Source organism: Natrix helvetica (genome assembly GCF_964273705.1).
Source record: "Natrix helvetica genome assembly, chromosome: 3".
Lineage (NCBI taxonomy): Eukaryota > Metazoa > Chordata > Lepidosauria > Squamata > Natricidae > Natrix > Natrix helvetica.
In genome coordinates, this window is record NC_138549.1 from 2,794,501 (window position 1) to 2,812,098 (window position 17,598).

At 43.2% G+C, this 17,598-nt stretch overlaps 1 protein-coding gene across 2 annotated transcripts in view; it reads right to left on the reverse strand.

The window, feature by feature from the left end:
• The window catches only part of DGKH (diacylglycerol kinase eta), a 105,754-nt gene that overhangs the window by 60,318 nt on the left and 27,838 nt on the right, over positions 1-17,598 (reverse strand). For both annotated transcript variants that reach the window (XM_081947902.1, XM_081947901.1), the window contains exons 2-3: positions 6,271-6,381; positions 4,321-4,401 (exon numbers count right to left, since the gene is read on the reverse strand). In XM_081947902.1, coding sequence (XP_081804028.1) covers positions 4,321-4,401; positions 6,271-6,381 — 192 coding nt within the window. The remainder of the gene's footprint in view (positions 1-4,320; positions 4,402-6,270; positions 6,382-17,598) is intronic.

Consider the following 17,598-nt stretch of genomic DNA (forward strand, 5'->3'; position numbering starts at 1 on the left):
CCTCTGCAAGCGATTGTGCCATTGGCTGTTGTTTCAAGAAAGGGGTTTTGTGGATGGGGACTATTTGCACCTTCAGAGAAACATGGAAATGTTGACGGGATGTCAATTATTGTAACGAGCAGATTTAGCACCGATAGGGATTCATTCTTCGCTCTGGGGACAAATTGCCAAAAAAAGCCAACACAGCCTTAGGCTACATTAACAGAGGGACAGAATTGAGGCTATGTGAAGTGTTAGCTCCGCTTTGTAAGGCCTTGGTAAGGCCACACTTGGAGTACTGCATCCAGTTATGGTCTCCACAATATAAAAAAGATGTTGAGACTTTGGAAACAGTGCAAAGAAGAGCAACTAAGATGATCAAAGGCCTGAAGACAAAAACATATGAAGAACGGTTGCAGGAACTGCACCTGGTTAGTTTAATGAAAAGGAGGACTAGGGGAGACATGATAGCAGTCTTCCAATATCTCAGGGGCTGCCACAAAGAAGAGGGAGTCAAACTATTCCCCAAAGCACTTGAGGGCAGGACAAGAAGCAATGGATGGAAACTAACCAAGGAAAGAAGCAACCTAGAAATAAGGAGAAATTTCTTAAGAGTGAGAAAAATTAACCAGTGGAACAGCTTGCCACCAGAAGTTATGGATACTCCATCCCTGGAGGTTTTCAAGAAAAGACTGGACAGCCATTTGACTAGGATGCTATTTCTCCATGAGAGTGGCTTTTTCTTATGCTATTTAAAAATTACATCCCCAAAGCCTTAAAGGAAAAGAAGTACAGCTTTTAAGGTCCGTAGAAATGGACTGCACATCATATGCGGTGTGCCTTTTAAGTTAAAAAAAAAAACCAAAGTAAAGAAAACCAGTTTTATTGTTGAGATTAATTGTTCTCGCTGTCAGGAAATTTCTTCTTAGTTCTAAGTTGCTTCTCTCCTTGGTTAATTTCCACCTGTTGCTTCTTGTGTCGTGAAAAATTCCCAGTGTTGGAGCACCCACAACTCCTGGCGGGCAAGCAGTTCCTTAATTCCAGGTTGCTTCTCTCCTTGGTTAGTTTCCACCCATCATTTCTTGTCCTGCCTTCAGGTGCTTTGGAAAATAGTTTGACCCCCTCTTCTTTGTGGCAGCCCCTCAAATACTGGAAGACTGCTCTCGTGTGTCCCCCCCCTGGTCTTTCTTCTCAGTTTCCCACGTCCCCAGAACAAAAGAACAAAGGTGTTTTTTCGGAGCGAAACAAATCGAAAGGGTAAAGCAATAGAAACCAGGAGATTCGTCGATGGAAACGGGACTTCCTTCATAAAGAGCAGCAGGGTGATTTTTACGCTTTATCTGATCAAGCTAAGAACAGGACGGCCGTACTTTCCTGGCCCAGGTGAAGAACCAGCCCTGTTCCATTGATCTCGAACGAGGAAAAAGGGCTGCAATTTTCAGAAATCCAATATCTAACTAGAGGCAGAGGCAGATTTCGGCGATAAGGAGTGGGCACGTCAAGAGACAAAGGGTTATTTTTTTCAAACCAAACACCTGAACGGCTGCAGATTGTTTCCTTTTCAACTCCAAATGAGAGGTCAGAGAAGCTCACTAGCTTCAGGAAAGCCCCCCCCATACCCTAAATTAATTGCTCCCAGGAGGCAAAAAAAAAAAAAAACCGAGATCTTAGCATCACAATGGATTGTTACGCAAAGACCTGGACGTTGTTTCATTGTCCTCAGTCATTTTTTGCATTACAGGTTGACTTAAGTGGGACAAAGCAAAGCTTTCCGAGAACACCCCCACGCAAAAGTCAGGTGTGGCTTTGTTCACACCTGTTGCAACCACCATCTGGACTCATTTTGACTCTGCCGTAAGGGTAACCCTGAAAGTACCGATAGAAGAGAAGATTTGCAACTCAGAGTTGAAATGAGGGGCCCTTGGTGCTCTCTGAGCTGGGTGGTTTTCTTGCAGACATTTCATTACCCAACTAGGGAATATCATCAGTGCCAGAAGGGAGTGTGGTATGCAGGGAGGAGGAGGAGGAGGAGTGGGGGGGGGAGGAGAATGCCTGTGGGATCCTTGCTGCTCTCTAAGCTTAATGGTTTTCTTGCAGACGTTTCATTACCCAGCTAGGGAATATCATCAGTGCATCAGTAACATCAGTGATGATGTTTACCTAATTAATTTGCATAATGAAACATCTGCAAGAAAACCACCAAGCTCAGAGACCTCCCAGGACTTCAGCCTCGAATGTTTTCTACACTTGTTGGCTGCTATCTGCTTTTTAAAAATCAAAATGAAATCTCGCGGGATAAAGAATACCTAGAAGAGATTCTCGCGTGAATTCTTTGGGGAGTAGTAATTCCTCTTATCTATCTAGCTACCTCATTTGCACCTCTGTCTTTGTCTATCTCTCTCTCTCTCTCTTTTTAAAGGAAGCATATCAAAATCTCCTTCTATTCTTCTTTTTCCTTCTTCAACCAACAGTTTGCATCAAATCACGAAAGAAAGGTTCCAAGGCATGAAGATAAGTATGCTCTTAGAGGATTAGCAATGGTCTACTCCCTCTCGTTTCTTTACATTCCTTCCTACTAGTAATCAAGAACTGACATAAGGACTCCCTATGTAGTTGAATTCTGGAAACCTGCACAGGTCGTTTTTGGAAATTGAGGGGAGCCAAATGTCAACTCATAAAGTTGTCATGGTGAGGAAAGGGGAGGAGCACATTCCACACATACCTTCAGCTAGAGTCGGATCTCAGATTACTACAGATTACTACAGATTACTACGCATGCACCTTGTTGTTGAATGTGATTTATGACTCAGACTGAGGGGAGGAAGGACACAGAGGGGAGGGAGGACACAGAAGTCCAGCCATAATTAAAATGAGATCAGATCTGACTGCAATGGGATATTGCCGAAATGGTGTTCCTAATAAATGACTGTATTTCTTTTGAAACCTGGCTCGAGGCTCATGAATTAATTAGGGCATTTTTCAGAAACCTGACAAATGCAATTATACCATGGATAGGAATGGTGTTGTGCCTATGGACAACAAGCTAAAGCAACAGCAATCATCATCATCATCATCATCATCATCATCATCATCATCATCATCATCATCATCATCTTTTAACGACCCCATCATCCCTTGTGGGGTGGAGTCTGGGCAACTGAAAGGAGCTGGCGGATTGTGAAGCGAGAGCTCCACCTCTTGGCCACCGCCCCACTCAAGCTAAAGCAACAGCAATGCAAATGGAATTTCATCGGCTGTAAGCAGAGAGGTTATTTTGTAGGATAATACAGGTAGTCCTCAACTTCAACAGTTCATTTAGTGACGGTCCAAAGTTACAACAGCACTGAAAATAGGGACTTGGGATGGTTTTTCCACCCTGGATCAAAATTCAGAGGCTTGGCAACTGGCATGCACTTATGACAGTTGCAGGGTCTCAGGGTCACATCCCCGGGACCTTTTGCGACCATCTGACAAGTGAAGTCAAGGGGGGAAGACGGATTCACTTAACAACCGTGTGACTAGCTTAACAAATACAATGAGTCACTTAACCACCGGGCAAGAAAAGTTGTCAAATGGGGCTAACTCACTTCACAAATGTTCCACTTAGCAACATAAAGGCAGACTCCCTTGTGGTCGTAACTCGAGGACTACCCATAATTACATGAATCCTTTATTGCAGCCAATGCATCCTTTGAAGTGGTTTGTTATGATCACAACGGAGCCCAAAATGTCCTTTGCCAAGCGAGACAGTTGTTACGTTTAGTTTGCCCCATTTTACGACCCTTTCTTGACACTGTTGTTAAGTGAATCGCTGCGGTTGTTAAGTTAGCAACATAGCTGTGAAGCGGCTTCCCCCATTGACTTTGTTGTCAGATGGTGGCAAAGGGGGGGGGCACATGACCCCGGGGCACGGCAACCGTCATAAGTCCATGCCAGTTGCCAAGCCTCTGAATTTGGATCACGTGACTAAAGGGATGCAGCATTGGTTGCAAGTGTGAAAAAAATAATCCTAAGTCACATTTTTTCCAGTGCCGTTGCAACTTCGAAGGGTCACTACATGAGCCGTCGTAATTTGAGGACTCCCTGTATCGTATTTTAACCCAAAGAGACTTGGGTGTGCCCAAACTGCCACATTTCCGAAACTTTCTGGAGAAATTTTCATTCCAACCTATTATTCCGTTTAACATTTGCATGGAGTTATCAAATAAAACAAGCTACAATATGTTGTTCCAATATATTATTCAATTGACCTTTTTCCTTCTCCCTGCCTCTCGGAGCAAAAACCAAACTTTCAAAGGTCTCGGTGGCCTTTTAGGAGCTGTCAATGTGCCGGTCACCTACCGTGAAGCTGTTGTTGACATTTTTGGTGCTTGATTCAGCCACACTGGCATCCGACAAGTCAACTTCATCGAAGATTAAGGACTGTGGAAAGAAAAGAGAAGTGCAGGTCAATTCCAACCAAGGTCCTTTTGTTCATTTCCTCCTGCCTTTTCTTAATGAACAAAAAAGAAAATCACAGCGCCTAAACCTTAGAGGCAATCTAGAAACGGTTAGCCTGAATTATGTAAAATGCAAAGCTCTTTTCTAGAAGAAAAAAAAGTTAAGATTTCTAAGCTCTGCCTTTCTACCGCGTTTTCCTTATGTATTATTCAAAAATTTTTTATCATCATCATCATCTTCATTTAATGACCCCATAATCCCTTGTGGGATGGAATCTGGGCGACTGAATGGAGCTAGCAGAGTGTTTTACTGGCTGGATGCCCTTCCCTGTTGCCAATGCGGAGTTTGGTTCAGCAGATATATTCTCATTGTGCCCAGAGAGAGAAATATCTGCCTCTACCTAGGATCGAACTCACAGCCTCCTGGTTGTGAGGCGAGAGCTTCTCCTTTAGGGCACCGCACCAGTGGTGGGATTCAAAAAAATTTCACTATCCGTTCAGTGGGCATGGTTGGGGGGTGGAATGTGGCTGAGTGGGCGTGGCCAACTTGACGTCACTCACGCCCTCGGCCACTCAGTCACATGATCCCCCCACCAAGCCACGCCCACAGGAAAAGGTAGGAATTTTTTTAGGATTTCTCCCTATCTACCCCCCCTTCCCTTCGCCAGTCACCCCTGTTTCCCCTCCTTTAGTGGCCCCAGCTCTAGCCCCACTTCCCCACCACCACCACCTCTTTGGTTGCTTACCTTCCGCGGCGGCTGGTCTAGGGTCCGGAAGGCAAGCTGACTGGAGTCTTCGGCAATCCCCAGCTAGCCGCCACTGCTGGGAAGCAGCTGGCTGGCAAAGAAGTGGCGGCTGCCTCTTTGAGAGCCCCTTTCATACCAGCTCTCAACGAGGTGGCGGCTGGCTGCAGGCCATTGAAAAGTCCTTGGCGAAAAAGCTGGCGGGTTGGCGGGGGTGAGCAACTGGCAACAGGGGGACCGGTTCAGGGGCATGGCCAGTTGGCCATCGCTACCAGTTCACTGAATGAAGCAAAATTTCCGTCACTAGTTCGGGCGAACCGGTGCAAACCAACTGACTACCACCTCTGCACCGCATCACTCTGTATTATTCAAAATCTATACTTATGAATAAATATGTTGTGATATGCAGCAGATTCCCCCCGTGACTTAAAGCTTTTCATATATCCCAGAACAACCAGCCTGGTTTAAAAACTATGAGTGGTAAGAGTTTTGCTCCCCAAATATTGGATGACATATGAATATAGATCCTGTTTCCTCTGCAAATGGATTTATCCTTAGTAAGCTGTCAAGATCTCTCTAGAACACAAGTTATAAAGATAATATTTAGAGGATTAGAAGTGGCCCCTTCTTCTTTTCCTTAAATTTATTTCTAGCAGAAATTGAGAAGAACTAGTTTACCATCCAGATCCTGCATTGTTGTCCTGATTCTTGGCAAAGCAAAATCTTTCTGGGAAACAAAACAAAACAGTGTCCTTCCTGGTATATTTACCTTTTCTAGGTCTCTTTTAGATCATGCCAGTTTTAATCCAAGATCAGTTTGAAATGAACTCTAACAATGTACCAGTAAATCCAATCTGCATTCATTCATAGCTAGGCTATCAAATAATCTTTCTTGCAAAATCAAAAGCCAAATGTACAATCTTTGCTTCCTTTGAGTGCCTTAGAAAATTATACTATAAGTAGGAGGAAATAGAATAGTTGCAAGGGAAAATAATACAGCAGCAATCTTATTTTATCGCTCTTATCTTCCATAGCAAGATATTTTTAAAAGCCTCAAAAATACAATTATTATATCAGGCAAAGCATGTTCCTTAATAATACATTTTTACCTTGGAATTCTTGGCATAGTAGAGAGTCCTTCCTCGGAGTTTAAAGTAGCGTCTTTTCCATCTCTGGAAAGAACTGGTTTGTTTCAAGAGCAGACCTTCCCTTATGCTGGTCTTAAAAAGAAAAAGAGAAAAGAAATATATTAAAATTCCACACATGCCAAAACGGTTATATTATACCATATAATTATTTTCTGCCTCTTCGGTTCCCGCAGATGATATGCTGAAGCGATGGCTTAATAATGCATTTAATTATAGCTGTTATAGCAATCTAGCAATTTGAACTATTTTTAATTCAGCTTTGGTTTTTCTGCTGTTTTATTAGCCTTACGTGGGTTTCGGGTTGCTAGAATGGGATGAGGGAGGATGTGCATTTATATTGCCTATCAAATCCCAAACGCAAGGCTGATTTTTTTTTAATAAAAAGAAAATAAAAGTTGCATATCCTGGAAAAAAAATATTTAAGGGAAACAGGAAGGCAGAGGGGGGAGGGAAGAGGGGGAAGAGGAGGAGGAGAGGAGGAAGAGAAGGAAGAGAAGGAGGAGGAGGTAAAAGGAGAGGAAGAGGAGATAAAAGGAGAGGAGGAGGAGGAGGAGGAGGAGGAAGAGGAGAGGAAGAGGAGGGAAAAGGGGGGGAAGAGGAAGAGGAGGTAAAATGAGAGGAGGAGAGGAAGAGGAGGGAAAAGGGGGGAAGAGGAAGAGGAGGTAAAAGGAGATGAAGAGGAAGAGGAGAGGAGGAGAAGGAGAAGAGAAGAAAGGAGAAGAGAAGAGAGAAGGAGAAAAATTGCCACGGTACAAGACTTTTTATCAACACTGAGCATCATCGATTTGTCAAAGAATAGAAGTGCAGCCAATTCCCACAAGATGGCAGTACTGATTAATAAACAAAGTTGAAGTTACTTACAAGTTACACCCACTTCCCGTTTTGGGTTCTTTTGCCCATGTAAACACACATGTACCAACTCTATGTTGCCACTAAAGAAAATGCAGCCCTATGTTATTTTTCACATGGAATTGTGTAACATTATCCATTTACGCATGAGTTGCAAACTCCATAAAGTATTCCTCTAATTGTTCTTTTGGAAAGAAAATAAATAAGGAAAGAGGAACTATTTTATAAAACTATTTGCAAAAGAATCTTTCCCTGGAAATACGGGACAAATTTTGGGTCAGAACTTTGACTAATAAACAACAGAGGGGTTTTTTTCCCCCTGCCAACGTTAAAACTTTTCTCAGAAGGACCAAGTTTCAAATGTTCACTTTCGGCCTTTCCCCAAAAAATCCAAGTTCCAGAAAAATATCCAAATATGGATATTTGTAGGAGTGTTTTCTTTCCAGTAATGTAAGATATACACATCCAGTCTAAACGATTTATTTTTTAAGCTGATTCTTTTTCCCAGAATTTAAATTAAGTGTTTCAAATGAAGCTTAATCCATAAAACAAAACATCAGATTGCTAATTTTGAAACGCAAGACTGGATTTTGGGGGTTAATTAGCTATTTGTTTCTCTTCAGCCTTAGCCCTTTCTTGGCATCAGGACAAGAACACGCAAAATGTTTTGCTTCTCTTAAGAGTTTTGAGCTGCTGCCTTTTCATTAAGTAATAAATAATCACTGCTATGGTATTCTCCTTCTGTGTTTTTCCTACATATTAATCTTCTCTGACGTTGTCAAATTATGGACTGAATTCAGAGTGATGCTAGGCATGCAGGAATAAAAATAAGCTTAAATAGGATCCCAGGCATCGTATTTCAATCGTCCTAGCACCCAACAATGGAATATTATTCAAGGCACAACGTAGCAATAAAGGAGAATATTTTCATTGCTCAGAGTTGCAATGAAGGGCCCTTGGTGCTCTCTGAGCTTGCTTGTTTTCTTGCAGACATTTTATCGCCTGACTAGGTAGCATCATCAGTACTAGGAGGGGAAGGGGTTTGTGGAATGGAGGAGGAGAGGAGGAGGAGGCGGAGGAGAACTGTGGGGTTCTTGGTGCTCTCTGAGCTTGGTTGTTTTCATGCAGACATTTCATTACCCAACTAGGTAACTTCATCAATAATAGAAGGGAGTGGGGTTTGTGGAATGAAGGAGCAGGTGAAGGAGAAGAGGAGGAGGAGGAGAGGAGGAGGAGGAAGAGGAAGAGAACCAATTGGTCCTAGGTACTCTCTGGGCTTGGTTGATTTTATGTAGACATTTCATTACCCAACTAGGTAACCTCATCATTGTCTAACACCAAGGACATCACTCCTGAAAGTTTTCTCCACTTCTTTGCTGCTATTTACTTTTTAAAACTGAAATCTCTCATCATAGTAAACTACGAGAGATTGACAAGGATAATGATCATATACCAGTAGGTCATTCAACAGTTTTGTTAGTTACAAGAGCATTCAACTGCAATCTAAGAGAAGCACAAACATACTAGTGAGTTCTTTTAATAAAGTTGATTTAGCATTAGTGATCTTCGTTTAGTACCAAGTAATTGTAACTGGTTTCCTTATTTGTAAGTTTTCCATTAAAATCAGGTGAAGAGAAGCTGATTGAATAATCTAGCCAACCACGATGAATTGTGATGCAAGCTACTGACCAATTGGTATTGGTATTTAGCACAGATGACGTTACCTACTTTGGTAGTGAAATGTCTGCAAGAAAAGAACCAAACTCAGAGAGCACCAAGGAACAATGTCCACTAGTCGAGAACACAATAGACGCAACAAACAAACTCCTGACTTGCCAATTATTTCTTCTAGGCACCTTAAAAAGCCACAGCAGGTGTGACAACAGTCAAGATGACGTCAGTCATATTTCAATCAAAGCCCTGGACCTTTGGGAATTACACTGCAAACGCAACACATTAAACAAGGACAGACAGTTGATGTAAAAACAGAATTTACTTTTTTTTTTACAACTACGGATGCCTCTAAGTGAAAGTAAGGGGAGGAAAACCATTTAAATATGAGCCAGCTGTGTACAGCAGCTGCCAAAAAAGCCAACACAGTTCTAGGCTGCATCAACAAAGGGAGAGAATCAAGATCACGTGAAGGGTTAATACCACTTTATAATGCTTTGGTAAGGCCACACCTGGAATACTGCATTCAGTTTTGGTCGCCACGATGTAGAAAAGATGTGGAGACTCTAGAAAGAGTGCAGAGAAGAGCAACAAAGAGGATTAGGGGACTGGAGACTAAAACATATGAAGAACAGTTACTGGAACTGGGTATGTTTAGCTTAAGAGAAAGAAGGACCAGGGGAGACATGATAGCAGTCTTCCAATATCTCTGGGGCTGCCACAAAGAAGAGGGAGTCAAGCTATTCTCCAAGGCACCTGAGGGTAGAATAAGAAGCAATGGGTGGAAACTAATCAAGGAGAGAAGCAACCTAGAACTGAGGAGAAATTTCCTGACAGCTAGAACAATTAATCAGTGGAACAGCTTGCCTCCAGAAGTTGTGAATGCCCCAACAGTGGAAGTCTTTAAGAAGATGTTGGATAGCCATCTGTCTGAAACGGTATAGGGTTTCCTGCCTAGGCAGGGGGTTGGACTAGAAGTCCAACTCTTTCTATTCTATTCAAAACCACAATAGATCAACAGCACTTTTATCAGCTTTCTTAAAAGCTACTGCAGGAATGTCATTATCCTGTATATTCTCTTGAAGGACCCATTACGTCTTTTAGCTTATTACTCATCTGGTTTTCATTTTTACAGATCAGATGCTTTTTGTTGCAACATTAAAATGAAGAAACGAAAGTCAAGAGCACAACAAATGGAACCATTTTTTTTTTACACAGTGCATCGTTTCAAAAGGTTGATAGATCTGCATGGAGAAAGCCTTTTGAATGCCGGAGGTAACATTTGCTTCCTAGAATAGAAACCAAACTATTTCTCGAAGAGTTTATTTTAGAACATAACAATGCAAGTTCAAATAAAAGCAGAATTGCGTAATTTTTCAGCCGGGCCAGAGTGAGATCAAGTCATTTCATAAAGGGGGGAAAAAAACCAAAGTCACTTCAGCTCAGTGAAATATTTATTGTGTTTGAAATTCACAGCTGTTCATCTTTTTTAAATTATTTCTGTCTCGGTGAAAATAATTCCGCCTGCAGCCTGTCCGTGATTTCAGTTGCTAAACAGGTAACTTAAAATTAGGTTCAGGAGAGAAACTACTTAGTATTTCTCCTACAATCGGAATAGTTAGTTAAAAAAACTTTTAATGTTTTAATGTGGGTCGGAAGCAACTAGGAAGTGTTTGCAACTGCGCAAAATGTTAACAACCGGTTTGCCTGAACAAGTGCGAACCGGCTGAATCCACCTCTGGGTCTAGCCATTGCGAAGAGGAACATTGGGCAGCATGGCTTCAGCCTGTTCTGCCCAATGCAAAGAGGAAAAATGCCAGCAGTTTGGGGAGTGGTGTCAAAGTTTTCATGCCCACCCAGCTTGCCATGCCCAGTGAATGGCATCAAGTTATCCACGCCCACCCACTCGGCCACGCACGCCTGGGCCCCCGAGGTCAACCACAGCCCTGTGTTGGCCCTGAATGAAATTGAGTATGACGCCCCTGGCCTAAATCCAACCTATCTTGAATTCTGTTGACTCTTCTCTATCACCAATTTAATGCTGACTATTAGTTGCCTCTTGAAAAAGAACCTTTGGGTCAACCATGACCTGGAGGATGGAGAATCTCCACAGACAATCAGCTGAACTGATTCTGCAACGCAAGCCAGAGATAAATCCTGCCCAAGGAGCACAAAGTTCAAATGTAGAGTTGTGCAAAGGGACCGTGTTGTAACAAAACCAGAAGTTTAGAAATGCCGCAGGCATTTCAAAACCTGAAACTAACACCAGCTCAGCAACGCAACGGTTGATATTCAAAATATTTCTAGATGGTTCTTCAGTTTTAGCAAGCGCCTCATGCAACACACAGGAATCACGCATCAAGAAGCGCGATACGCAAACTCTGAGAATGAATTAAAAAGTTTGCCCAGTTTGTCAAACTGGAAATCGAAACTTCTGGAGTTCTCCGGACTGTTTATTTCCCCTCCCAAACTGTGCCATTTAAACTAACATGCCTTACGTCACCTATAGTAGTTTGAGAGGAAGTTCAGGGTTCAACTCCCACTGGGAAAGTCCAGAAAGGTGCCCTGATCTAAACACCATTTCAGACAAATGTAGTCGCGTCTCGTTTTGAAAGCCTCCAGTGATGAAGCACCCACAACCTCTGAAGGGAAGCTATTAAATCCGAATAGAGCTGGAAGGGACCTTGGAGGTCTTCTAGTCCAACCCATGTTCGATCATGAAATCCTATACCCGTGATGGCGAACCTATGGCACACGTGCCACAGGTGGCACACGGAGCCATATTTGCTGGCACACCAGCCATCAACTCTGGCGCGCATGCGCACATTGGCCAGCTCCTTTTTGCCCTTCCGGAGAACTGTGGGAGCCATTTTCGCCCTCCCCAGTCTTCAAGAAAGCCTCCAGAGGCTGAGGAGGGCAAAAACGGCCTCCCCCGGGCCCCCGGGAGCCAAACAAATCATTTCCGAACTTCCTGTTGGCCCATTGGGACTGTTTTTCACCCTCCTCAGCCTCCGGAGGCTTTCCTGAAGACTGGGGAGGGGGGGAAATGGCCCCAAAGGCCAACCGGAAGTTCGGAAACGATCCGTTTCTGGCTCCCAGAGGGCCTCCGGGGAGCCGAGGGAGGCCGATTTCGCCCTTCCCAGGCTTCAGGAAAGCCTCCAGAGCCTGGGGAGGAAACATATGTGAATGCGCAAATGGGGGGGATTGAATTGGTGCAGAACACACAATTTTGACACGCCATAAGAAAAAGGTTTGCCATCCCTGCCTTATACTATTTAACACTGCTTAATTTAACAGACATATGTATATGTCTGTCTGTATGTGTGTGTGTGTGTGTGTGTGTGTGTGTTTGTGTGTGTGTATGTATATATGTATGTATGTATGTATGTATGTATGTATGTATGCATGCATGCATGCATGCATACATACATACATACTTACGGTATGCAGGTCTTGGCGTATTCGGGTCTTTTCCCGTGTAAGATTGAGAGTATCTTGGTGACATTTTGACGAGGTCCCACTCGTCATCTTCAGGCTGGTGCCTTAGGCACCGCCCCGAGTCCCTTCTGGGAGAGGGCGCGGTATATAAATTAAATAAAAGTAAAGTAAGTAAAGGTGCTTGCTGGTGCTTGCACAGGCACGATCAGAGCTGCCCTTCCTCTATAAATATTGGTGGGGGTATGTGGAGTGCTGGCCTTGTTGCTGTTGCTTAGGCACGAAGCCAAAGGCACCAGCCTGAAGATGGCGAGTGGGACCTCGTCGAAACGTCACCAACTCTCAATCTTACACGGGAAAAGACCCGAATGCGCCAAGACCTACATACATACATACATACATACATACATACATACATACATGCATCTCTTTCTCAATACCTGACCAAATATTATTTAATAGGTATGCACGGAGTGATATAAAACACTTTGAGATGTTTTGAAACACTTTCAAATGGACGTTTCTGAATCAAAGACATAACTGTGCATTTCCTTGTGTGCTCACAAAGCGTTCATTGGCCAGGATTAGCATTTAGGTCATGCCGAGACAAGCATCTATCCCAGTGATGGCTAAACGTTTTATCATCGCGTGCCGAAAGTGTGAGAGAAAGCGTGCATGTGCGTGCTCGCACCCATAATGCAATGCGTGACACCTCCACGCTCCCCTTCCACGCATGCGCATGCGACTCCCCTATGCCCCGTTTTTGGGCCTCGTGGGCCTCCCTGCAGCCTCCTGGGACACAAAACAGGCCGTGGGGAGGAGGGGGCAGACAGCACCCCCTGTGACCCCTCCCTGCACATGCGCATGTAACCGCCCACATCTACCGCCCGCACACGTGTCTCCCGCAGAGACCCCACAGAGACCTGAAAATCAGCTGGCTGTCGGGAGGTGTGCGCGCATGCACACTACAGCTGAGCTGGGGAGACGGTTCGCATGGCCGCAGAGTGGGTTCTGAGCGGACGCCATAGGTTCGCCATCACGGCTCTATCGTAGCAAGTGGCCCTGTTTGTGCCACCTTTTTGCTTGATGTTTTACATCCCCTGCAACCGTACAAGATCACAACATTACGAGGCAATGTCTAAAATAAATATTTCAGGCCAAAGTGCCTGCGAAATGTTATGCGCTGACAAGCCAAAGATGATGTTTGTTCTCCAGAGCAGCTCGTTAATTTCTAAAACGTCCTCAAACACCACAAAAGACCTTTTAAACAAATCCGTAATGGGAAGACGATGCCCTCATTTCTGGACTTGTTTCTCCATGGATAATAAGGATGCAAACAATATAATCCCATAGCTGCACCCCATTCCACTTTTATTTTCATGCTTTATTTATTTTATTTATATTACTTTCCATTTCCACTGAACAGCATGAAATCCTGGTTTTAAACAATCAAAATCCACATATTCGTTTCAATATTCATCATAATACTATTAATAATACAGCTATTGATCAATACAATTACAATAGTACATAACATCTTCGTCATCAAATTCTTTCCACATTCCCTCTTTTTTATATCTCCTCCTTTCTAACTTCTGTTTCTATTGTCTAGCCATTGGTAGAATTCCTCCCACATCAAGAAATATTCAGTTACTTCTTTATCCTTAATGAGCATTAATCTGTCCATTTCTGCGGACAGAAGAACGGGGGTGGGACTAGATGACCTCCAAGATCCCTTCCAACTCTGTTACTGTTAAGAACATTCATGGTTTCCCCGTGATTTTCTCTTCTCATCAATGAAAATTGTGCAGAGTTAGAACGGTGTCTTTTAAAATTAAATTAAGCATGCCGCTTTAAAAAATAAAATAATGTAATCTAGTTAATCAAATCGGGTAAAAAAAAAAAGACATATACATTTGTCCAGCACACTACGATTAAGCCTGCTCTTAATCTCATCATTGTCTAGTCTGCTGCCCAATAAAAACCTACAACAATATACTTTTGGCTCCAAAGGTTCTTAATTATATTGCTTCATTTTAGGTTGTCCATTACAGATTTCATCCTTAAGGTTCTCTTGCATAGAATGTTGCATTTTGGTGAACCATCAATCTGGTACTTCTGTTCAACCAAACTTCTCTGTTTTTCTATATTGCTAGAGATTTGGCTTTTTTTTTTTAAGGAAAAAAAACCAAAGATTTTCTTTTAGAAGCCCCAAGTTTATTACTCAGTTGGGGAAACAGGATATAATCTAAGCTGGAAACTTCAAAAAAACTTCCCCAGAAAAACGGCGATGGCAAATCACATTAAACAAAATACTACACAACCACACCCATGAAGTCTCCAGGAGTTAAGGTTGCCTGGTAGGAGAATTTATTTACTTTATATTTCCTCTGGAGATTGACTATTAAGTAATCAACAGTACAGGTCGTTCTCGATTTACGACTACAATGGAGCCAATAATTCATGTTGCTAAGTGAAACATTTATTAAGTGAGGTTCCCCCTCCCCCATTTTACGACTTTTCTTGCCATAGTCATTAAGGGAATCACTGCAGTTCTTATGCTAGTAACACAGTTGTTAAGTGAATCTCGATTCCGCGTTGACGTGGCTTGTCAGAAGGTCGTAAAAGGGGATCACTGCAACCGTCATAAATATGAGTCCGTTGCCAAGAGTCTGAATTTTGATCACTTGACCAGGGGGATGTTGCGATGGTCATAAGTGTGAAACATGGTCATAAATTGCTTTTTTTCAAGGTTGTTGTAACTTTGAATAGCAACTAAACAAATAGTTGTAAATCAAGAACTACCCATATGGCTAAATTTGGCAATATGGAGTTATGGCTATCCCGCATTCTGTCAGAAATTAAAGCTGCCTCCTTATCATCATCTTCACTTAATGACCCCATAATCCCTTGCGGCGTGTAGTCTCAGCAACTGAATGGAGCTGAGGGTTTACTGGCCAGATTCCCTTCCTGTCGCCAGAGTGAAGTTTTGTTCGGCAGAGATATTCTCATCATGCCCAGAGAAAGAAATATCTGCCTCTACCTAGGATCAAACTCACAGCCTCTGGATTGTGAGGTGAGAGCTCCACCTCTAAGCCACCTCACCATCTCCTTCTGATGCTTATTAATGCCACAAGTCTCTGCTTTGAGAGTTTTTGTTCTATAAGCTTGGAAGATGCCAATAATCTACATTTCTTCATGCAGGCTTCAATTCTGACTACAGACATAAAATTGCCTGGATTAAGCATATTTATCAACAGATTACTGGAATAAGAGATTTGGAATGGACCTTGGAGGTCTTCTAGTCCAACCTTCTTCTCAAGCAGGAGATACCACTTCAGACAAATGGCTGTCCAATCTCTTCTTAAAAACCTCCGGTGTCGGAGCACCCACAATATCTAGAGGCAAGTTGTTCCACTGGTTAATTGTCTTCACTGTTAGGAATTTTCTCCTTAGTTCCAGGTTGCTTCTCTCTTTGGTTAGTTTCCACCCATTGCTTCTTCTCCTGCCCTCAGGTGCTTTGGAGAATAGTTTGCCCCTCAAACATTGGAAGACTGCTATCATGTCACCTCTACTCCTTCTCATTAAACTAGAAATACACAGTTCCTGCAACCGTTCTTTGTATATTTTAGCCCCCAGTCCCCTAATCCTCTGCGTTGCTCTTCTCTGTACTCTCTCCAGAGTCCCAAAATCTTTTTTTTTTATATCGTGGCAACCAAAACTGCAGACCAAGATCTGACTGCAATGGGGTATTGCCCAAATGGTGATCCTAATAAATGACTGGATTTCTTTTGAAACTTGGCTCGAGGCTCATGAATTAATTAGGGCATCTTTCGGAAACCTGACCAATGCAGTATTCCAAGTGGGATTTTACCCAGGCACAGAGAGAGAGAGAAACCCAATTGTTCAGGAAAATTTAACTTGATCAATGCAATCTATTTCCATGCAATTCTACGTGGACCTTTCAGCAGGGAGGCAAAATTAAGTGGGTTGCATTATAGAGAAATTATTGGAAGTACGTGATGTTTTCTAATACGTTAAATGACGAGATTCTGTCCTTTTACATGCTTGAAACTGGACAAAGAAGCCCCTTATATCTCTTTCATAAAACTGAAATGGTGGATTCGTAGACCACCTTCCGTTCGAGAGAAATCCTGTTTCAGTCAAGCATTAATTTTGTCTGCAAGACATACTAAGTTTAGCCCGACTTGAATTCATCTCGCAGATGATAATCACGATGTTGATTATTGTTGACGGATCTCTCAACCCTACTGCCGAGGTCAGACATCCCAGGAGCTTCTGTCCTCATTTTATTACCTGAAGGCAACTGCATAAAATCCAGAGCATCCCAACTGGGGTGAAAATTACCGGCTAAAATAAAAAATGTTCTCCTAGTTGTGGTTTTCTCAGCAGCAATCTAAGATACCGTTGGCCATAGCTAACATCTGAGACATTCCTCAACTGCTCAGTCCATGCCTCCAGCTGACAAGGAAGTCCTCGTAGGAGACTCCTGCCTTGAGCAGAGGGCTGGACTAGAAGACCTCACAGGTTCCTTCCAGCCCTGGGGACTCTGTTTTCATTCAGTCATCTGACTCATCGTGACTTGGTCAGGCAGTGGGGGTCAAGTACAGCCTCATCTTCTCTGACACATAACATGGGGTAGATAAGACTCTTCCTTGCATGTGACGAAGAAGTCATTGCCACGGTTGGTCACCTTCAGCTAACAAGAAGATGGGACCTCAGTTTATGCCCATTGTAGTTTAAATGTTTAAATGGGCATCCATTCAGCAGTGGGGTTCACTTAGGTTTACCACTGGTTTGCAACTGTGAGCATGCGTGGTGCATGCTTGTGTCGCATGTGTGCACCTTCCACGCATGCATGCGGCCTTCCGTGCATGCACTTTGCTCTCGCTTGCAGCCTGCATGTATGCACATGGCATCGAAAATGAGGCTACCTAGGACGTTTTGGAGGTGGGGCAGGTGGGCAGGGTCAATCCATAGTTTGACGCTAGCAGTTCGGGGGAACCGATCCAAACCGGCTGAATATAACCTCTGCAGCTGAGGGCTACCTGTATTTTAGGTCATGCATCAGACGAGACAGCAGCCTGTGTGGTGGTTTTCATTATTATTCCGTGTTTCTGGCCATTTGCTGTTGTGTCTTTTATTCCCCTCTTCTCTCTAGATTGCCTTTCTACGCTCAGCCCATTGTAAAAAATAGCATTAAATTCCCACTCAAGGATTATGACAACAGGGAGGAAGGAAGTAGGTCAGACGCAACGGTTTTCAGGGAACGAGGCAGCAGGAGGCCACAGAGGGGGGAAAACACACACACAC